We start from the raw sequence: 23,899 nt of genomic DNA, 5'->3' as shown, positions 1-23,899 counted from the left end.
CTTTACTAACAATTTTTATTGTTTTTTTTTGGGGGAGTAAATAACAAAAATTTTCCGGTAATTGAACAAGTCCAATAACGTATGAGTAGGTTACAAAATTGTGTTAGGCAGGGAAAGCAGGGTGGATTGACAATTGACAAAGGACAAAGTGTTAAAAGGAGAATAAGTAAAGATGGAGAATAAAGGATAAAAGCATCTTTTTCTTTATTTTCTTTCTTTCTTTTTTTGCAGCATGATCTGAGCATCCCATCCATAACCTTTCTACACTCACTACTTTCCCTTTTCTCTTCTTTAATCTCAGCACCATTACTAACAATTCTTTAGCCTCTGATCATGAAATCAAACCTGCAATATAATCAACCAATCTATTTCAGTGAAATGACTAGCAATATATTGTATATTAGGAATGAAGAATAAAGCAGAATGATGCAGTTTGCCACTATGCTAAGCCCAGAATCTTTAAAAGCTAGAAATATTCTAGTATGGAGATGATGTTAATCTACAGCCCCAAATGCCTTGGACTATTGCATTTTAACAAAGCAGATGCCCTCTCTAGGCTGTGGTTTCCTTTTAGCATGCTTTAATGTTCTTTTGACAATCATAATCTGAACTGAGGGTGCTAAACATCTTGGCTTTATTCACTTCATGATTGTCAAATTAAGATTTCTCAAAAGGCTGAATGAAGCACTCACTTGACAGGTGTTTAAAGAAGACTTCAAAACTCAGAGAAGAGAGAAAGATGTTGAGAGAGGCATCTGAATTGATTCTCGAAAGGTGCCCGGCCCGCAGCTTTTCTTTTGTAGCAGGGAATAATGCCACAATTGAAGCTTCAAGAAGTGAAGTCTATATAACCAAATACAGTCAAAGGTATGAACTTTGTACCCCTCCATTTTCACTGCTCCAAATTTGTTCAACTTTGAATAAATCACCTCATCATCTGAAACATTCTAGCTTGCCAGATTGCTGATGCTGTTGAGCTAGCTTCCATTGAATTCCAATACAACAGCAAGCTAGCGGATTCAAGAATGAGCAACCAAGATGACTACAAAGCGAAAGAGACAAAGCCCCAACTTGGGGAACGGTGGCCACACGGAGGGATTCGGGGAGGAGGAGGGTGGCTTACGAGTGACAGAGTGACAAGCACCTATGATCTTGTCGAGCAGATGCACTTTCTTTACGTTCGTGTGGAGAAGGCAAGAGACCTGCCTTTAAACCCTGTCACAGCAAGCTGTGATCCTTATGTGGAGGTGAAGCTTGGAAACTACAAGGGCAAGACAAAGCACTTTGAGAAAAGAATAAACCCTGAATGGAAACAAGTCTTTGCATTCTCAAAAGACAAAATACAATCTTCAGTACTTGAAGTCCTTGTGAGGGACAAAGAGATGGTAGCAAGAGATGATTATTTAGGGAAGGTGGTGTTTGACATGAATGAAGTCCCTACAAGGGTGCCACCCGATAGCCCTCTGGCGCCTCAGTGGTACAGACTAGAAAACCGTCGTGGAGAAAGCAAGGTAAAAGGCGAAGTCATGCTAGCAGTTTGGATGGGGACACAAGCTGATGAAGCATTTGCAGATGCATGGCATGCAGATGCTGCTTCAGTTCATGGAGAAGGTGTTTACAGTGTTAGATCAAAGGTGTATGTTTCTCCAAAGCTATGGTACCTGAGAATCAACGTGATCGAAGCTCAAGATGTAGAACCCGAGGACAAAACCCAACCTCCACAGCCTTTTGTGAAGGCTCAAGTTGGGAACCAGATACTAAAGACTAAGGTATCCCCAACCAAAACAACCAATCCATTCTGGAACGAAGATCTGCTCTTCGTAGCAGCCGAGCCCTTCGAAGAGCAACTCGTACTCACAATTGAAAACAAGACCTCTTCGAAAGACGAGCAAGTGGGGAGACTAACGTTGCCCCTCAACACATTCGAGAAGCGATTAGACCACCGAACAGTTCATTCTCGCTGGTTCAACTTGGAAAAATATGGATTTGGAGTCCTCGAGGGAGATAAGAGACACGAACTAAAGTTCTCAACAAGACTACACCTCAGAGGTTGTCTTGAAGGTGGGTACCATGTCTTAGATGAATCAACAATGTACATAAGTGATGTAAGGCCAACTGCTAGACAACTGTGGAAGCAGCCAGTTGGAATACTTGAAGTTGGAATTCTGAATGCCCAGGGGGTTCAAGGGATGAAAACTAAAGATGGGCGAAAAACGACAGATGCCTATTGTGTGGCAAAATATGGGCTGAAGTGGGTGAGAACAAGAACGATACTCGATAGCCTGAGTCCAAAGTGGAATGAGCAGTACACATGGGAGGTATACGACCCGAGTACAGTGATCACATTGGGAGTTTTTGATAACTGCCATCTAGGAGGAAGTGATAAACCAGGAAAGGACTCAAGGATAGGAAAGGTAAGGATTAGATTATCAACTCTAGAAATGGATAGGATTTACACCATGGCTTACCCTCTTCTAGTCCTGCAACCATCTGGGCTTAAAAAAATGGGTGAACTCCAATTGGCATTCCGGTTCACTTGTTTATCTCTCGCCCATATAATCTATCTCTACGGTCACCCCTTGCTCCCAAAAATGCATTATCTTCACCCCTTCACTGTCAACCAATTGGACAGTTTAAGGTACCAGGCAATGAACATTGTAGCTGTGAGACTTGCAAGAGCTGAGCCACCTCTTGGAAGAGAAGTTGTGGAATACATGCTGGATGTAGATTCCCACATGTGGAGCATGAGAAGAAGCAAAGCCAACTTTTTCAGAATTGTTTCGCTCTTCTCAGGCGCCATCTCCATGAGCAAATGGCTGGAGGAAGTTTGCAAATGGAAGAACCCAGTCACCACTATACTAGTCCATGTCCTCTTTTGCATACTCATATGCTACCCAGAACTCATACTCCCTACCATCTTCCTCTACATGTTCCTTATAGGGATATGGAACTTCCGGTTCAGGCCAAGACACCCTCCACATATGGACACGAAGTTATCCTGGGCAGAAGCAGCTAATAATGATGAACTGGATGAAGAGTTTGACACGTTCCCGACGACAAAGCAAGAGTTTACAGTGAAGATGAGATATGATAGACTTCGAAGCGTGGCGGGAAGAGTGCAGACTGTTGTTGGGGACATTGCAACTCAAGGGGAGAGATTCCAGTCTCTGCTGAGTTGGAGAGATCCAAGAGCTTCCAGCCTCTTCATAGTTTTCTGCCTTTTTACAGCAATAATTCTTTATGTCACACCTTTCAAAATGATAGCTCTTGTTGCAGGCTTCTATTATCTAAGGCACCCCAAATTCAGGAGCAAGTTGCCTTCCGCACCCATCAATTTCTTCCGGAGATTGCCAGCTCGAGCTGATAGCATGCTGTGATACAAAAAATAAAGCAAAGTTACTAATTAATGTTTTCTATTAATTCCCATTTCTACTAATGTATTTCCAATAATTCTCTGTTTCTGTTATTGAAAGAATACTAATTTTCTGCCTTCAATTTTACCACACTCTAAAGCATCATTAAAGCTTACTATAGTGATAATGCATTGTGTGCCCCGCTTAAATCATTAACGGGATTGGGCGCCCTAGTGCACGTTATAACGATAATTCTTGTTATTGGAAAACGGAGAAGAGGAAAATTAGAAAAGAAATAATTCGTATTCCGCTGCCGGGGTTCGAACCCGGATTCAATCTGAAATTTGAGATTTAGCCAGTGCTACAGCGGAACTTGCTGTTACATTAATCAAATAAATTGTTTTTGTAATCAATAGCCTACCTAGGCAACCGCCGAATAAATTGTGCACGATAAACGGAATATTGAATTTAATACCCAAAATGGTCCTCGACTATAGTGGTTTTTCTCAATTTCGTCCTAAACGACTTTGGTGACCTAATATCGTCCCAGACTTTTGTGTTTCGCTCAATTTAGTCCTCCATTTGTTATTCCGTCAAATTGGTGTTAAATAAAGGGACAATTCAAAAATGTCAATATTGATCTCTCTTTACTTTCAACTTGTGAAGTGCGAAATTCCTCTTTCTTGTACGAATTACACCCAGAATTACTCCCGGACCTGCAAATCAAATTTTATATTCGCAGTTTTAGGAGTAATTCTGGGAGTAATTCGTAAAAAAAAAAGGGATTTCGCAGTTTACATGTCTATGAGTAAAGAGATGCCAATATTAAAATTACTGAATTGTCTATTTATTTAACACCAAATGGACAGAATAACAAATGAGGGACTAAATTGAGCAAAAATACAAAAGTCTGGGACTAAATTGAGCGAAACACAAAAGTCTGGGACGATATTAGGTCACCAAAGTCGTTTATGACGAAATTGAGAAAAATCACTATAATCGAGTACGATTTTAGGTATTAACTCATATATCTTTACAGGCTTTAAGTAAAAAGGTTTTATTTTTAAGGAATTATTAAACGGGCTTTCATTAATTGAATCAAATTAAAGATGGCCCAAACCAAAGGATTTGCCCAATCGTTATACCGTGCACGAAGGCGCACATAGCAATGTGCGCCCCACGTCTCCAAAAACGACGTCGTTTTGTTAATTTGTGTGGAGAATTAACGCGATGAAAATATATGTGTATTCAGTTATAAAATTTTATGTTTTCAGATATAAAATTTTATGTTTTTAATTATAAAATTTTGTACATTCGAAACAGGGGATTTTTATCCTTTTAAAAAAAGATTATGTATTTTCAGGTATAAAATTTTGTGTTTTCTATTATATAATTCTGTACATTCAAAACATGGAAATTTTCAATTATAAAATTATGTGTTTTCAGGTATAAAAGGCTAAAGTGTCATCCCGCACCATGAACCATTCCTGATTATTCATGCCGCACCATGATCTTTAATAAGTGATATTTAGAGCCATAAATCATATTTTTTTTTCGTCTAAAACTTTTTACATAAATTTTTAGAAAATAGATACAAAACAACATCGTTTTGGGCCATGACGTACAATGCATTGTGCATCCTGATGCACAATATAATTAACCATGGTGTCATCCAAAAGTCGAAATAAATAACAAATTGGGATGAAAACAAAGCTCAAGCTAGCTAGAGTCCTGTGAACTAACCAATAACCATGGTGTCATCCAAATGTCAAGTGAAAACAAGACTAATCATCTGGGACCAAATAAATTTGTTGATTTTATTTAGTTTGAATCTTAAAGAAGATAATAAATCTAAAATAATTCAATCAAAACTTGTATTTTGAAGTTTATATGCCAAGTACCTTATGCTCAATTGATACATTTGTGGTTCTAAAGCCCGTAAAGATATATTTATCCATGTAATATTCCGTTTATCGGGCACAATTTATTCGGCGGTTGCCTGGGTAGGTTATTGCGTACAAAAACAATTTATTGGATTAGTGTAACAACAAGTTCCGCTGTAGCATTGGCTAACCTTCAAATTGTTAATTGAATCCGGGTTCGAATCCCGGCAGCGGAAAATTGTTTATTATTCTAATTTTTCTCTTCTCCGTTTTTCAATAACAAGAATTCTCCTCTAAGATTTTATTCCACGTATTAAAGATAAATAAGGGGTGCTGTAAAGATAGAACATTACCAATAATTCACTGAACTCTAGTCTGAGTCTTGACTCAAGGCAAAGCAGTCTTGTAACTCAGTCTTCTGTTATTTAATTTCTTGTACTCATTTGTCTAAGATACTCCTCGATTATTCAATTTATGGTGGATTTAGTCTAATAAAATCATCAAATATACTACATTTCAATAACTTCAAAATGCTATTTTTTTTTTTTTTTTAATTCTGTGACTTCCCTCAAGAAGAATCACAAATGTATCAATTGAGCATAAGGTACTTGGAATATAAACTTCAAAATACTGAATTATTTTAGATTTATTATCTTCTTTAAGATTCAAACTAAATAAAATCAACAAATTTCTTTGGTCTCTAATCTCCAGATGATTAGTCTTGTTTTCACTTGACATTTGGATGACAACATGGTTATTGGTTAGTTCACAGGACTCTAGCTAGCTTGAGCTTTGTTTTCATCCCAATTTGTTATTTATTTTGACATTTGGATGACAACATGGTTAATTATATCGTGCATTAGGGCGCACAATGCTAGCCCTAAATGACGTGGTTTTGTATTTTTATTTTTAAAAATTTTGTTTCCCGTTTTTGCGGTGAACTCCTAAAAAAAATTCATGTTTCGAATGTACATAATTGTATAATAGAATAAACATAAACTCCTAATATAATACGCATAAACTCTTAATATATAATACACATAAACTCTTAACATAATTAAACATATAAACTCTTAACTCTTAACATAATACACATAAACTCTTAACATAATTAAACATATAAACTCTTAACTCTTAACATAATGCACATAAACTCTTAACTCTTAACATAATACACATAAACTCTTAACTTTTAACATAATACACATAAACTCTTAACATAAACACATAAACTCTTAACTCTTAACATAATACACATAAAACGGTGTCCATCGCGTTAACACCCCACACAACTTAACAAAATGATGTCGTTTTGGGCAGGACGGGACGCACAATGCATTGTTTGCCCTGGTGCACGATATAACGATTGAATATTCTCACACTTTGAAAGTGAACTCTAACTATCGTTTAATCTATCAAAAAAATACTTAAGTGGGGGGCGAAGTTTAAATGACGGTTAGAAATATCAATTATGAAATATCAAACAGTCATAAATAATAAGGTTAAAATACAAAATATATTATAAATTACAAAACAATATCATTTTGGGCCATGACGTACAATGCATTGTGCGTCCTGATGCACAATATAATTAACCATGGTGTCATCCAAATGTCAAAATAAATAACAAATTGGGATGAAAACAAAGCTCAAGCTAGCTAGAGTCCAGTGAACGGGGCCAAAGGGGGACAGCTGTCCCCTCATCCCACACCCACATTTCCACCCCACCCTATATATATATAATATTTGTATGTATATATGTATATATAGTACAGGTTTTAGTATTAGTATAAAAAAGTTATTAAATATTAATAAGAAATGAGTTAGATTAGTAGGTAGATCATGTGTTTGGTAATAGTAAAGGTCAAGGGTTCAAATTCTTTGACATTGACATAGCACACACACATTAATTTTTTTGTTATGAATATTTTTAAAAAGTTTTTATGTGTTTTATTTTTCGCCAATATTTATAACTATATTTCTTAGGTAATTTAATTTTTTTAAAAATTATTTCTTTTGTTCTAATGTTTCGCTTTTACTGAAAAAAATTTCTAAATCCGTCACTACTGTTTCGCTCCCCCCCCCCCACCCCCCCCCCCCCAATCGAATTTCTGACTCCGTCCCTACTCTGGACTAACCAATAACCATGATGTCATCCAAATGTCAAGTGAAAACAAGACTAATCATCTGGAGATTAGAGACCAACGAAATTTGTTGATTTTATTCAGTTTGAATCTTAAAGAAGATAATAAATCTAAAATAATTCAATCAAAACTTGTATTTTGAAGTTTATATGCCAAGCACCTTGTACTCAATTGGTACCTTTATGATTCTCCTTGAGGGAAGGTCATAGAATCAAAATAGAGTTGATAGTACTCAAAAAAAGTTTCTATTATGTTTTCGTGCTCTTTTTTTAATTATATAATTTGATTTGTTTAGTAGAAATTGAACACATGTTTAAAAAAAAAAATACATTTTGAAGTTATTGAAATGTAGTATATTTGATAATTTTATTAGACTAGATCCACCATAAATTGGTAATGTTCTATCTTTACAGCACTCCTTACTTATTTTTAAAATTGAGAACGAAACGTGGCAATACGTGGAACAAAATCTTAGAGGAGAATTCTTGTTATTGGAAAACGGAGAAGAGGAAAATTAGAATAGAAAAAATTATTCCGCTGCCGGGATTCGAACCCGGAATCAATATGCAATTTGAGATTTAGCCAGTGCTACAGCGGAACTAGTTGTTACATTAATCCAATAAATTATTTTTGTACTCATAGCCTACCTGGGCAACCGCCGAATAAATTGTGCACGATAAACGAAATATTACATGGATAAATATATCTTTACGGGCTTTAGTAAAAAGGTTTTATTTTTAAGGAATTATTAAACGGGCTTTCAAATTAAGGATTGCCCAAACCAAAGGATTTGCCTATTTGGGCCTACAGCTTTCACTCATGATTTACACTTTTCTCTAACAATGCTATGGACCCGTGTCCAGCATGCATTGTGGACACGGTAACGGTGCTGTTAGTGGCACCATTATCTTCTAACATTTTTTTTTTTTTAAATTTCAGACCGCTTTGTTATAGGAGCATATGTTCATAATTTTATTACTATATGTTCATAATTGTAAGTTCATAATTTCAGAGCTCTGTGTTCATAATTCCATAACTATACATTCAGAATTGCATAACTATGCATTCATACTTCCATAACTGTACATTCATAATTCCGTAACTGTACATTCATAATTCAATAACTGTAAATTCATAATTTTTGAAGCTCTATGTTCACAATTTTAAAGCTCTATGTTCATAATTTTATCACTATATGTTCATAATTGTAAATTCATAATGTTAGAGCTCTATGTTCATAATTCCATAACTTACATTCATAATTCCATAACTGTACATTCATAATTCCACAAACGAATAACGCCGTTAACGGCGAAACAAAATCAATTTTTTTTATAACTGAAATGCCGTGTTTTCCTTGAAAACGACATCGTTTTGGACTCGTGTCCACAACATAATTTGCGTTTCTCTAGTGACCGGCTACATTCCCCAATGAAAACAGGCAAATTATACTATGTACTATGGTCTATATTGCGAATAAATATTTATTTTTAATATAATGAATGCTCCTTTTTTGTGTACTGAATGCTATTATTTGATAGTATACCAAATAATAAATATTTAGTAAAAAAAAAACTTTTAATGGTTTTTTTTTTTTTTAAAGTTACTAGCTCTATTACATTGTAGTATCTGTTCATATACTTTCTCAACCTACTGAAATACAAAGAACCAATAACATATTTAAAATGAATCTTATGTTAGGTTCACCATATATAGTCTATGGTATAAAGATTTATGAACACTTACACCGGTATGGTTAGTAGAAATATATATATATATATATATATATATATATATATATATATATTGTGTCTAGCTACAGTCTACTAACAAAAAAAAAAAAAACTTTGTATATGTATAAATGCATGCATCAGGGCAGATTTAGAAATTTTCTTCAGTGGGAGCGAAAGAAAAATAAAATGAAACATTTAGAGACCGAGTCATAAATATTGTTGATTAGAGATAAAAAATAAAAAATAAAAAACACTAAAACGCGATAAAAATTCAAAACAAAAACATAGTTGAAATAGAAATTACATTATAAATTACTCATCCCACTATTAATATCTAAAAGAAAACCTCAATGCATATAAATAATCTAATAAGAACTAAAAATTAATCTTATAAATCACAATTATAGTCACACTATTAATTAATATTCAAAAAAGTCAAAAAAACAAAAAAAAAAAAAAAAAACAAAATTTAAAAAATCAATGCCCTCAAAATTGAAACCCAAGACACTTGACACACTAACATAAACCTAACCATCTAAGCTAACTCATCCTTTGATTTACTTTTTGTACATTTAATATTTCTACACGTTTAGTCTATATATATAAAGAGTCAATATAAAGGGGATGGCATGGAAGGAGGGGGGCAGCGGCCCCACTGCCTCCATTGTGAATCCCCTTGCATGCATCAATATAAATATGCCCACAAACACGACATGTATATCTAATTAAACACACACTTATAGAGAGATATGTAGATATGTAGATGATAAGTACTCCTAGATAATATTTGATAATCAGCCTGAAATTTGACTAATTAATCTTAATTAATTAGCTAGCTTCTTTCTATATGTACAAGCTAAGGTAAGGTATCTATCTAATATGATATATATGATTCATTAATCCTGCCTAGGGCGAGTTAGCCAGAGAGAGCTGAGAGCTCGGAGACGATGGAAGTAGTCAGCAATGCCCAGAAAACACCTTGCAGCTTGACGGGGCGACAGAATCTCATGGACTCTATGCACTGTTTGCTGCCTCAAATTATCAGCCTGAAAAAACAATAATACAAAATACATATTTTCCACTCTAATTAAAAAAAATGTAATTAATTAATTTGTTCCATATATTACACAGTTATTAATCTAAAAAGTAAAAATGAGGGGGATGGATGATATTAAAGGCTGTGCCCGCAAGTGCATGGAAGTCAAGCAGTGACGATGTTGCATGACATCATGAGAATTATGTGCACAGAAATTAAGGTTGCATGACAGACAGACAGACAGACATGCATGGCTGATGATGATAGGGATATAGGGATATGTGTTTCTTTAATTTCCCCTTCAATTCAATTCAATTCCCTATTTCATTGGAATCATATCTCCATTTCTACATACAATTCCGTGCCCACCTGCTGCTGTGACTTCTCTCCTCAAACTCATGCAAAAATCAATCCACAATTATGACATCCTTGTTGGACCAAATCAAAGTAAATCGCACTAAAAAGACTCAGTGAAACGAGTTTCAGATCAGAGGGTGTTGGCAAGAATCATTTTAGTTGTGATTTTCGTGTTTGGTATATAGATATAATAATAGCTAGGTTAAGTATGCGTACCTGTTGAAGGAAAGCCTCGAGGGTGGAGAGTTTGGCCATGGCGGCAGCCATTTGAGCCATGTAGTCGCCCATATGCATGTGGGAAGAAAAGCTAAGCGTATCAGAGGACAATGAATCTGAGAGAGACTGATTCAGAGCTTCCAAGCTTCTTGATATAGCTTCTTCTGCTTCTTGTGTAGATTGTTGCAGTCCATATAACCCTACTAGCTGCTGCTCCGTCACACCTTCCATCTGATTCACACTTATCTGTCTCGAAAATGTAATGACGGTCTATAAGAAAAATTAACTAGTTATAACTGTCAAGTACCTTGTGCTCAGATGGCATGTAGTGACCTCTCCAATGTGGGAGGTCATGAGATTGAGCCTCAGTAGAAGTGTTGTTGACTCTTTGTACTTCATTAGGTTGAAAAAGTATGTTAGATATTACAATGTAATAGAGTTAGTAACATTCAAAAAAAAATTAGCTATAACTTTTGGCTAGGGTGGTAAGTGCTAGGCGATTAATCCTATTATATTTTTGGAGAGTTACTTTTCATTTGAACAGTATATAGGTAGCTAGGGTTTGTTGAATATATGTACCTTGAGAAGGTCGGATGGCCGGAAACCGCCCACCCACATGAAGCAGCGCTCCGCCGGAGTCTTCCACATGCCGGAAAAGATATGGAAGACGTCGGATTTGGCTAACATGCTCTTGAGGTTGATTATCTCGTCAAAATGTGCCACAATACTGTCCACGTACATCCTCATATCGTTCTCCGGCAACTGCTCCTCCACTGCACTCCGCAGCTCCGTCAACAGCCGGTGGTGCTCTTCCAGCCACCGAGTGTACTCCAGGTCAAAAATTGCAGCATCTAATCAATAATGTACATTAAATTAAATTACACTCACTAATAATTTACAATTTTTTGCTCCAGTTGAAAGTCAGAACTTGTAAGATTATGTTTACTAAGTAAATAACCCAATCAACTTAATTTGAGTTGTCCATAATAATTACCAATTTCTTATATATGTTCATGTGTACTGTATATATATATACATGAATGTGTCGGGCTGTAGAAACCCTGAGCTACACTCAAAAAGAATTTCTACCACAGCCAAAAATGAGCAAATAACATGGACTCGTGATCTTTTACAATGTAATATTTATTTTATACTTTCTCAATTTTTTTTCAAAGAATCAATGTCTGTACCGCTGCGGTTCGATCCCTTCTCAATCTTTTTTTTTTGTCCAAACAATAAATGCGAATAACCTATTTGGAATGATAACAGGGCTAGGGTGTTATCACACTACATAGTAGTTGGCCGGTCTACGTCAAATTAATCTACAATTCAAGCACTTTTAGTACGTACTATTATATATTGATCATATTATATTATATGAATTAGATGCCATTGTGCATAGCAACTTGAATTTGTTACTAGAGGCTGAAATTTTGTACCTGAGCTTATGTTGCCCACAGAAAGTGGATGGCCTTGTTCTCCTCCTAAATTGGAATTTCCACCAAAATAAATTCCCTAAACACACATTTAAGCGGTAATTAAATTAAGAATATGGAATAATAGTAAGGGTTTTTTTTTTTTTTTTTTTTTTTTTTTCTATTGCATCAATAATAACATATATAACTAAATACAATATGTTTACACTACTGAAAATTATTGAATTTTCGACCACCTGAAAGTGATCTTAAATCAAGTTGAAAGTAAAAAGTGGTCGGAAATAGCAACAAGGGTTTTTCCGGATACCAAAAGTGGTCAAACAAGGCTTTCGACTTGATTTAAGATTACTTTCAGGTGGTCGGAAATTTCAAAATTTTTAGTAGTATTAATTGTACCAACAATACTATTAGTATTGGTACTGATAATACTATACCCAATAAACCAGTATGATATATATAATTATATCGAGTATTATTAGTACGGTAAAAAGTCCCTGAAAGGACTGAGATTATATTACTTGAGCCCAAGCTCGTTGTATTTCTTGCTCTAGTTGAGTGAGCTTCATCCTACATGATTCCAGCTGCTGAACATATGCCTGCAGTAATTATATATTGTTTCCATAATTAGGTAATAATGATCACATGATGACTAATAAATAATTGATCAGATGGATGATGCCTTTTTTCTAAGTCTGCTTTTCCTTGCTGCCTCCCTATTTTGAGCAAGTCTCCTTAATGCCTGTATTAAAATGTAATCCAAACTCATAATAATATTCAACCAAACTAAATTTTAATTAATCATCCGATTTAATTTGACTAATTAATGATAGAGATATGTAGTCATCAAATGATCACCTTAGGATCAAGAGTTTTTGCACAATCTTGCTGAGCTCCTGAAGTCGAACCCGCATGGCTTTCTTCACACTGCATATATATATTAATTCACAAATATATAAAGGTCCTCTTTGGTAATATAGTTAGCTTATTATCAGTCAATTTTAACTTATTTGACCACTATTAGCTGTTTGACTTAGTTAAACAATCAATATAAGTATTTGATTAATTACTACAGTTTTTTTTTAACAACTTATTATTCTAAAACGCTAAAATTGAAAAGACTGTTCTTTTCGATAAACTTTTTGAGAAATTATTTTGCATGTAATCAGCTATTAGCTAACAACTAATTTATCAATCAACTAGACAACTAGTCAAACCCACTGAGCTAACAATTATTTACCAAATACTCTCATTATATTGTCTCACATCACGTACCCGATTATGTTGAATTCGAACGTTGTTTATAAGTCTCACAATAAACCTTAATTTGTAAAATAATAATGGGAGTTGGGTTGAAAGTGAAGTGCGAATATAATGAACTTCATCATTTCTTAATAAGAAAAAGATAACCTTAATTAAAGTGCGATAATAATCAATTAATTGAGAATATATGTTGTACCTTAGGAAGTTTGAGTGGTTCAGAAGTAGATTCAGAAGCAACAACGTTAACGCCGCCGTCGCTTTTTGGTTTTGACGGCTCAGACGATGATCCAGAATTTGGCTATATATGTATAGCAAACCCCAAAAATTAAAAATCAATTCTAATTAAATAAAACATAAACATTAAATTTCTGTACTATATACAGATGATAGATCAGACATAATATATAAAATACCTTTGCCGATGAAGAACCGATATTCATGGGTTTGGAAGGAAAAATGTCCAGAGTATGTGGTTTCAACTCTGAATTCTCTGCAAAAATAACGTAATTAGACATGATTTTCCAACATATAAATATAAACATTTTTCTCATATGAATGGGGAGTCTCTAGCTTAGTCAAACTGTATACAGCTACATACATACTGGAGAAAGTACAAGCTATAAGCTAAAACAGATTTTTTTTTTTTTTTTTTTTCAATTCTGGCCATATATATATGGCTAAATTAAAACATTAAAAAAAAAAAGTTAGTATTTTTGATTATTGAGGAGAAAGAGAGAGCAATTAGCTTACGCTTATGGTGTTGGAAAAGTGAGGGTTGTTGAGCATTATTATCAAGGTAGAGGAGAAGGGCATGATCTAATTCACCAAAGTCATAAGCTCCGTTACCGTCTTTGTTTCTGATCGAATCCCGACACATATATAATTAAATCAACCTTAAATTATCGGGAAAAAAAAAACCGATAAAAATTCAACTTCGATTCTCAAAAAGTAACAACTTATAATAATTACATGAAACCCCACGCCGGAGCTGCGGCAGACGACGACGACGGTGAAGAAGAAGATGGCGGTTGCAGCATTATTCCAGAAGAAAGCTGCAGATTATTCTCCTGCTGCTCTAAACTGTTTTTGTTGGAATCCATGAAAGCTAGCTAGCTTAGTATATATGATTTGATTACTTTGATCTCTCTATCTATGTCTTCTTCTTGATGATGATGAGTCCCTGTATGTTTTAATCATCAAAATGAAGGGTTTTGTTTCAAGAGAGAGGGAGGAGGTGGAGAATAAGACTAGGACTTTCTATTTCAAGAAATTTTGGATAGTGTATCCTACCTCTATATTCTATCTATAGAAAACTAAAGTGTAGAAGGAAGAAAATCAATCGGCGTACTATATACGAGTATACGACCTTGCCCGCCTCACAATTATTATTATCATTGATTTTTTTTTAAAAAAAAAAATGTAAATTTTTAATGTTGTGATAAATATATAATCAAATATTTTGAAGTTGACAACTTAATATTAAAATTTTAAAATGTTAATCCAATCTTAGTCAATTTTAGTTTAGTTTAAAAATTGAAGACTTTACCAAGGACCTTATGGTCCACTGGTATATATTTGATTGTTTTCCTATGTGGAGGTCTAGGGTTCAAGCCTTGTTGTAAGCATAAATTGTATATGTGAGTATTCCCCTTCATTTGTAATAAAAAAAAATTGAAGACTTTTTAAAAAAAAAAAAAATCATTAACTTTTGTTACATAGATTATGTTGTATTATATTATTTTTAATGTGCTAATTTGTATATAAATATATAATATTTTGTCAGATCAAGTGCTTACCACAAAAAGTTAATATATAGCTAGTAGTATGCGCCCACACAGGGATGGAGCCAAAGGGGGGCAGCTGCTCCCTTCACCGTACCCCCACCCCATATATAATTTTTGTATGTATATATGTATATATAGTACATGTGTCAGTATTAGTAAAATAAAACTATTGAATGTCAACAAGAGTTGATTGATCATATGTTAAGTTATGATAAACAATAGGGATTCAAATTTTGGCATTAACATAGTTCTATAGTTGGCTTCAACCGTTTTAATTTTTTTTTTTTAGTTTTTTTTTTTTTTTGACTCCTTCCCTATGGTTTCGACACAGTCACATTTTTAATAGCTTTCTAATATTTAATACACACACATATATATACATTCTTTTATATTAATAATGAGATGTATTTTTTTAAAAAAATTATCTCTTTTGTTTTAATGTTTCTCCTTTACTGAAAAAAATTTCTGAATCCGTCCCTACTTCTTCGCCCCCCTCAACCGAATTTCTGGCTCCATTCCTGCGCCCACAACTTTATTTTCTTATACCTGCATAACAGTCTGCACAACATATTTCAATGCTCTCAAAGTAAGGGGGAAAAAACGAATGTTTTCTACTTTGCATGTTTTTTTTTTTTTTTTTTTTTTTTTTTTTTTTTTTTTTTTGTGGATTATTGAATTAAAAAGTTGAGTACAATAATTCTAATAAAATGTTTCAAATTTTGATACAGAAACTACTGAAAATTCACCTGTATTTTCCAACTTATTGTCCAAATGAAAAATTATTTTGAATAGTTTTCCAAGTTTGAGAAGAGAAGTTAAATTTTTTTTGTTCTATTTTTTCAAATGGAGAACAAATAAAAGACTCATATGAACATAATTTTCATTTTCCCATTGTTTTCTTCAATTTTCTAGGAATGTGAAATATTCTTCATTTAATGAAGACGTCCTTAATTAATATCTAATAGTACGTCGTATATATGCATGTGGAGTATTTTTTTTTTTTTTGTTTTAAATTTTTCTAATGAAGAAACTCGTCGTCACTATTCGATGGTGTATGTGCACTGAATAAATTAAACATTGTTAGTCACTATTAGGAAGACTATGTGTGACAGGTATGATCAAGAAATTAAAATATTAGTACTAATCGAACTTGTAATCTTTTGATACGAAGAGACGTGAGAAAATTAAAGTGACCAAATTAAACCTTAAGTTTGTAAGTTAATTACCCAAATGACCCAAAGTTACAAAGGCATGGCAGAAGGGCTGATATATAAATATGTAATAATTTATTCAATTCCCCATTTTGGAACACTTTCAACTATAATAATGTCAGATGCTTAAAGGTTTTTGAATATTGAATATTTGAATATGGATACTAGCTATATATTGACAATTGAATAGTTGAATATGGATATTATATTGAATGTAGTTAGTATTTTGATTTCTTTTTATGGTTTAAAAATCATGAGTACACATAAGAAATATATTTATTTTGAATGATGGTAGTCGAAAATATTATTCTTATATTTTTATTTTTTAAATAAGCACTTAAACCTCAATATTCTACATGTGGCAAGTTAGAGCATGAGAAATTCGACCTCAATAACAATAACACCTCTAACTAGTATTTCACTATTTCGAAAAACAATGTTCAATTAAGGAGGGGTAAAAGTTGTGATTTGTGTAGGTGTGGGAAGCATTACCTTTTTTTTTTTTTTTTTTTTTTGAGTGGTCTGATTTGTGTAGGTGTGGGAAGGATTTTTGTCAATTGTTATGCCATGGAACGGTGAACACGGTCCCAACGGTGTTAGTGTACCGTTATCTTTTCTTTTTTTTTTCTTTAATTAATCGCGTGATTTTTCTTCTTTATTTTCACATTTTGCGGTTTCACTTTAATTTGAGGTGAGCAATGATTTCGGACATTCATAAATTATGAATCCATGCCTGCACATTCACTTTGGAACCATGCCTACACATTCCCGTCCGAAACCATGGTTGCTCCTCTGTAGCGCAAGCTTCTTCAACATTCATAAATTATGAATTTTTTGTTATGAGATTATGAATTTTCTGTTATGAGATTATGAATTTTCTGTTATGAAATTATGAATTTACAGAAAATTCATAATTTAATAAATATTTTTCTTTTATGCGATTATGTATTTTCTCTTACGAGATTATGAATTTACAGTACATTCATACTCTCATAACAAAAAATTCATAATTTGACCAAACGTGCGCTGTTACCACCACATTAGCGATTTTTTTTTACGTAAAAACGACAAACGGCGCCGTTTGGACCCGTGTTCACCTGGTGAACACGTTTTTAGGGCATAATTTGCCCATTTTGTGTAGGTTTGTAAAAGTTGTGATTTGTGTAGGTTCCTTTTACAAGCGTCTTGGGCCCTTGGCGTGGATTTTTTAATTCACTGGTAAAACCGTAAAACATTGACTTTCTCCAGTGATTAAAACGTACTGCCTCGTTTCAACGACTCTGAAAGCCACAGCTTAACAGGTGTTCAATTATAATTACATATTTAAAAAATTTATGATCATATACATAACGATATTACAAATGCCGCATTTGTTGGTGTTAAATTTAATTGTTGTGTCGATATTTATTTTTATGAATAATAAAAACTACACTCCCCTGTCCCCACCACAGTATTATTATGTAAAATTTTACATATTAAAAAAATGTTCCTTATGAAAATAGTCATATTTGATCATAATTATCACCGATAAAAAGTGAATTTTTGATTTTTAGAGTTGACGAGATAATTAGATAAATTAGATCCGATCCGAAACACTCTTAGTATAACCCGTCAAGGCGATTAAGACAGTTAAATAATGGTAATGGCCCGGAGCTGAGCACTCAACACAGAGTCAATGCACTTATTAGAGCACCGGTTCATTAAAGAACAACGGTTATGGAGGGCCAGCACACTTATAAAGGAGAGCGCCACAATTATTAGAAGACCGTTGTACTTATTAGTGTAGCCGTTACGTTTTGTAGCTATTGTCCAGTATAAAAGCCATGCCCCTATTATAGGCAGGGGACATACTAAATCTTGTATATGGAGAACGATTAATACAACTTATCGCTATTTATCTATACACAAATATTTTTAAATATCATTCCTACCGTCATGAGTTTATACCTTATTTTAATATATCTATAAGATATAAGCTCTATTGGATAGAAGACAATAAGTTTCTTTTTTTTTTTAAATAATTTATTTTGAAGCACTATTCTCCATAGCATTCAAAATAAGGGATGAGCTTTCCATTATATTTTTACTTATTATATCCTTTTTAAAAAAAAATATTATTGACTCTGATCTATTACAAGGTAGTGTTTGTTTTATAATTTTTTAAATTACTGCAGCTCAAAGAGTCAACTCACCACCGAAATTCGATCATGTGACCTTCCCTCAAGAGAAACTACATAGGTATCATCTGAGCGCAAGGTGCTGAACTATTAAAATTTAATTAATTCCTCTTCATTCTAACTATAATATTATATCCTTATTATGAGAGATATTAGACAATAAGTGTCATAATTTTATTATTATTACACTATTATTTAAAATATTTTCATTATTATCTTTTATATATATATATATATATATATATATATATATATATATATATATATATATATATATATAGAAGAGCGCTCATATGCGGCAGGGTCTTACGGTGCGGCGGTGCGGTCAAATTCCAGAATACACCAACAGTGTTAACAATATGCACCAACAGTGTAATAAAAACACACCCCAATGAAATGTAATAAAACATCACAAAATACACCACAGACTCAAAAAAACACACCATATAACTCACCACCCCCAATGGTGTATTTCCGAACAGTGTATGGTGTTTTTACTCACACCTAATGGTGTGTGTTTGGTGATGCAGGGCTCTGTTTACTCTGTTTTGTGTGGTGTATTTCCTAACGTTGATGGTGCATATTTGGTGAACTATTGGTGTTGCCGTACCGTAAGAAATAACCGCACCGTAAGACACTGCCGCACCTGAACCCGCCTATATATATATATATATATATATATATATATATATATATATATATATATATATATATATATATATATATATATATATATATATATAGAAAAAAGTTCAAATGCGGCGGAGTCTTTCCGTGCGGCGGTGCGGCGGAATTTCATAATACACCAACAGTGTTAACAACATGCACCAACAGTGTAAGGGAAACACACCACAATAAAATGCAACAAAAATACAAAAAATACACAACATATTCAAAAAATACACCATATAACTCACCACACCCCAATGGTGTATTTCTGAACAATGTATGGTGTTTTTACTCACACCTAATGGTGTGTTTTTTGTGATGCGTACCTAATTTGAATGTGTTTTTGTGGTGCATTTTCCTAACGTTGATGGTGTATATTTGTTGTACTATTGGTGACGCCGCACCGCCGCACCTAAGGACATCGCCGCACCTGAACCTTCCTATATATATATATATATATATATATATATATATATATATATATATATATATATATATATATATATATATATACTAGTTTTTTACGCGCATTGCGCGATTGAGATAATGCCCAATGTTTTTTTTTTTAAATAAGTACTTTAAAGTATATTAAGGCAAGATTATATTGAAATTGTTCATGCTTAGATAATTGAAGGTTGAATTTGCGTATTTAAATAGGTAATTCTTCTCGCAAAGGTTGAGTCCCCAACCCCAAGGGCCCCTCACATTCTGACCCGACAGAGCATTGTGGGAAGTTGTAAATCACGGTGACTCAATGGTTCAGCAGACAGGACCAAATGCCGGTGCGAACAAGGAATCTACCCACTTTGGACATAATTCCCGCACTGCCGCCGCCGAGGTTCAAACCTTGGTCTCTTCTCCCAAATACTGCCCACTAAACCATTGAGCTAAGCCCGTGCGGGTTAAATAGGTAATTCTAAGTTTACAAATGCAAGATAATATAGTCAAGATTGATTATAATTGTCAATAAAATAATTGTATAGGTATGGTTGAAACCAAATACGGGACATAAGGGAGAACAAATAAAAATTAGGGCATAAAATATTAAATATATACTAATATTGTTTGAGGAGATTTCGACATTAGGATTTGTGATTAAGTTCTATTAAGACTTTAATATTAGACTTAGATTAATGGTGTAATTATAATTCTATATTAGACGTTAATATTAGAATTAGACTAATGGTGTAATTATAATTCTATATTAGACGTTAATATTAGAATTAGACTAACGGTGAATTAACGAAAAAGTTAAATGGATAATCATATAATTAAGGATAAATTAGAAAAACATTAAAAAAAATTAAAACCTGAACAATTTGAACCATTCATTTGATTTAATAATTTGACGGTCATTTTTCTACCCAATGTTAATAATTAAATAAATTCGTTGGTCAAATCCGCTAACTACTGATTGTCAAACAAGGACATTGCAAGGTAGTTCTCACTTCAATTTGTTGTGTGATTTGAATACTCTCTTTGTCACAAAATCTCTCAAGTAGTTAATATGGTTGGCTTTAATTAATTATATTTTTTTTTTAAGTTTTTCATGGTATTAATAAAATACTTGGTAAATAAATATATAGCATTATTTTGTATTATAACTTTGATATTTAATTAGAAAAATAGTGCACAAAAAAGATAATAGACAATGTAGTGAATATAATCAATTGATGAATTTGAATGTAAAAATTTTTACATTTGAAAAAAATAAAGACAATATAACTAATGAAAATATTTCTCTTAATTAATTTATTGATAATGAATAATTTTTTTTCACTGAATTAAGACATTGTAAGGACAATGTAGTGAATATAATCAATTAATAAATTTGAATATAAAGAATTTTTATATTGTAGAAAAATAAAGACAATATAACTAGTACAATTATTTCTCTTATTTAATTTATTGATAATGAATAATTTTTTTTTTGAATAAAGGCATTGTGGACACATAATTCTAAATTAAAGAAATGCATATCTATAATTTTTTGTTGTAGCTACTAAATTATTATTTATATAATTTAATAAGAGTAAAATAGAGTACTAATTATGCCAACTTTGATTGGGATGAGGTTCGAACCTAAGATTTTTTTTTTTTTTTTTTATTGAAATCAATGAGTAAGTTAACGGTGGCGTAGCATTGTGGCTGGACAGGAGGTCCTTCGACGGGGCTTGGCTCGACGTATTGGTGACGGTTTGGACTCGAAAGTTTGGGGGTGGGGTTGGCTGTCTGATAATTCCAATCCTAAACTACTTACCCCATGTGTAGAAGAACTAAGGGAGGCCCGCGTGAGTGGTTTGATGACGGCATCTGGGGATTGGGATGTACAAGTCCTCCGAGAATTTTTCGAGACAGAGGATATCCATAGAATTTTAGCAACTCCGGCGAATAAACATTTCAAAGATTCTTGGAGATGGCTAGGTGATATACGCGGCATCTACTCTGTGAAACAGGGTTATCAGTTGTTAACAAGTGGTGAGGCGAATGCGTCTTACACTGGCCCTTTTTCTGCTTGGAGTAAGTTGTGGTCTCTCCCGGTTCCCCCTCGAACCAAACACTTACTGTGGCGGTGCGCGCGTGACATCCTCCCGGTCCGCGAAAACTTGAAACTAAAGCATGTGTGGATTGGAGGTGGTTGCCCTTTATGTTCAGCTCCTTATGAATCTAGTAGCCATCTGTTTGGTGAATGCTGGTATGCTAAAGATCTTTGGTGTCAAACTGACATCCTACAGGGACTTTCTATACAACATGTTATGCAGTCTATTCTGAGCTTGTCGAGTACGACCAAAGCTGTGGAAATGGCGGCTGTTTTTTATGTCATTTGGACAACGAGAAACAACCTTGTGTGGCAGAATACCGCACCGTCCATCGTGCGTATGCGTAACCACGTTTCCCATTTGCAGAATCTCTGGGCGGAAGCTTACAGCAAACAACCGAGGGGCCTGACGCAAGCTGATACAGAAGTGGCCTGGGAGCCTCCGAATAGTGGCAAGCTAAAGTGCAACGTCGATGCGGCTCTTTTCACGTCCGGGGCGGGTTTTGGAGCGGTGGTACGCGATCACATGGGTAGATTCGTGGCAGCTCGAGGAGGTCGTTTTGATGGCATTCAAGATCCGTTCATGGCTGAAACCATTGCAGTTCGGGAAGCTTTATCTTGGTTAAAGACCCTTCATCACCGGAGTTTTATTATCGAGTCTGATTGTCTTAATTTTTGTAACGCTTTCAATTCATGTTTTTCTGAATTTTCGTATGTTGGTACTATTATTGCGCAATGCCGTGTACTTGCTAGTGATATTGGGGACGTTACCGTCTGTCATATTAGGAGATCATCGAACCATGTAGCTCATGCTTTAGCTCGGGCGACTGGCTCTATGTCTGGCTCTCAGGTGTGGGAGAATATCCCACCTGCTTGTATTTCTAAACTTTTTCATCATTAATGGATTCCGTTGTTCTGTTCAAAAAAAAAAAAAAATGAGTAAGTTAACGGTGAACTAACGACAATTCTTAAAATTTTAACGGAATTAGTAACGGTGTGTGGGTATTTTAGGAAACTTTAGTGTAAAATTTAAATCTTATCAATCTTTTAATTAATCTGAGCCATTCATTTGATTAAAATCTGTGACCGCCATTTTTTCTACCCATTATAGGCCTAACTCTCTTGGGCTCTTATTAGTATAGTATATATATATATATATATATATATATATATATATATATATATATATATATATATATATATATATATATAGAAGAGCGCTCATATGCGGCGGGGTCTTACGGTGCGGCGGTGCGGTCAAATTCCAGAATACACCAACAGTGTTAACAATATGCACCAACAGTGTAATAAAAATACACCCCAATGAAATATAATAAAACATCACAAAATACACCACAGACTAAAAAAAAACACACCATATAACTCACCACCCCCAATGGTGTATTTCCGAACAGTGTATGGTATTTTTACTCACACCTAATGGTGTGTGTTTGGTGATGCAGGGCTCTGTTTACTCTGTTTTGTGTGGTGTATTTCCTAACGTTGATGGTGCATATTTGGTGAACTATTGGTGTTGCCGCACCGTAAGAAATAACCGCACCGTAAGACACTGCCGCACCTGAACCCGCCTATATATATATATATATATATATATATATATATATATATATATATATATATATATATATATATATATATATATATATATATATATATATATATGTATATATACACATACACACACACACACACTGTGTGTGTGCGCGCGCGCGCGCGCGCTCAACCTTAAATTCATCCAGATCTACTGCTCACTTCGAATTAACAAAAATATTCTACTTGAAAGCACAAAAACATGTACTTGAAGATACAAAAATGTGCACATGAATACCAAAATTATGCACTCGAAGGCACAAAGATGTGCAACCGAAGCAATTTATATTACCAAAAAAGAAAGTTATTCAATTTAAGTATTATTGAAGAATTACTTATACAAATCGTTTGTAAATCTCACAAACTTCATTAGAAATTTAGTTATTGATTATTGAAAAGAATGCAAAACATATAGAATAAACATTGGCACATAAGTATGCACTTGAATGCACAAAAATGTACATTTGAAGGCTACATTTTTGCACTCAAA

General features: G+C 33.8%; 3 protein-coding genes across 3 annotated transcripts; 2 read left to right on the top strand and 1 right to left on the bottom strand.

The window, feature by feature from the left end:
• Positions 1 to 767: 767 nt before the first annotated feature.
• LOC109150836 (FT-interacting protein 1) lies at positions 768 to 3,495 on the top strand. The gene is made up of 2 exons (XM_019298814.1): positions 768 to 867; positions 960 to 3,495. Exon 2 carries the CDS (start codon positions 1,026 to 1,028, stop codon positions 3,375 to 3,377), a length of 2,352 nt encoding a protein of 783 aa, XP_019154359.1. The 5' UTR covers positions 768 to 867; positions 960 to 1,025; the 3' UTR covers positions 3,378 to 3,495.
• Positions 3,496 to 9,876: 6,381 nt separating this feature from the next.
• Positions 9,877 to 14,517, bottom strand: LOC109153440 (transcription factor TGA2.2). The gene is made up of 11 exons (XM_019301312.1): positions 14,388 to 14,517; positions 14,169 to 14,275; positions 13,832 to 13,908; positions 13,615 to 13,716; positions 13,014 to 13,082; positions 12,838 to 12,897; positions 12,677 to 12,754; positions 12,162 to 12,237; positions 11,302 to 11,573; positions 10,723 to 10,968; positions 9,877 to 10,159 (listed from the first exon to the last, which is right to left on the bottom strand). Exons 1-11 carry the CDS (start codon positions 14,453 to 14,455, stop codon positions 10,010 to 10,012), a joined length of 1,305 nt encoding a protein of 434 aa, XP_019156857.1. The 5' UTR covers positions 14,456 to 14,517; the 3' UTR covers positions 9,877 to 10,009.
• A 7,045-nt stretch (positions 14,518 to 21,562) lies between these two features.
• LOC109153341 lies at positions 21,563 to 22,699 on the top strand. Its single transcript, XM_019301250.1, has one exon. It carries the CDS (start codon positions 21,563 to 21,565, stop codon positions 22,697 to 22,699), a length of 1,137 nt encoding a protein of 378 aa, XP_019156795.1.
• Positions 22,700 to 23,899: the final 1,200 nt, after the last annotated feature.

The sequence above is a fragment of the Ipomoea nil genome, unplaced genomic scaffold, assembly GCF_001879475.1.
Source record: "Ipomoea nil cultivar Tokyo-kokei standard unplaced genomic scaffold, Asagao_1.1 scaffold0268, whole genome shotgun sequence".
Classification (NCBI taxonomy): Eukaryota; Viridiplantae; Streptophyta; class Magnoliopsida; order Solanales; family Convolvulaceae; genus Ipomoea; species Ipomoea nil.
Note: the sequence above shows the minus strand (reverse complement) of the source record. Positions and strands in the feature narration are given on the sequence as shown.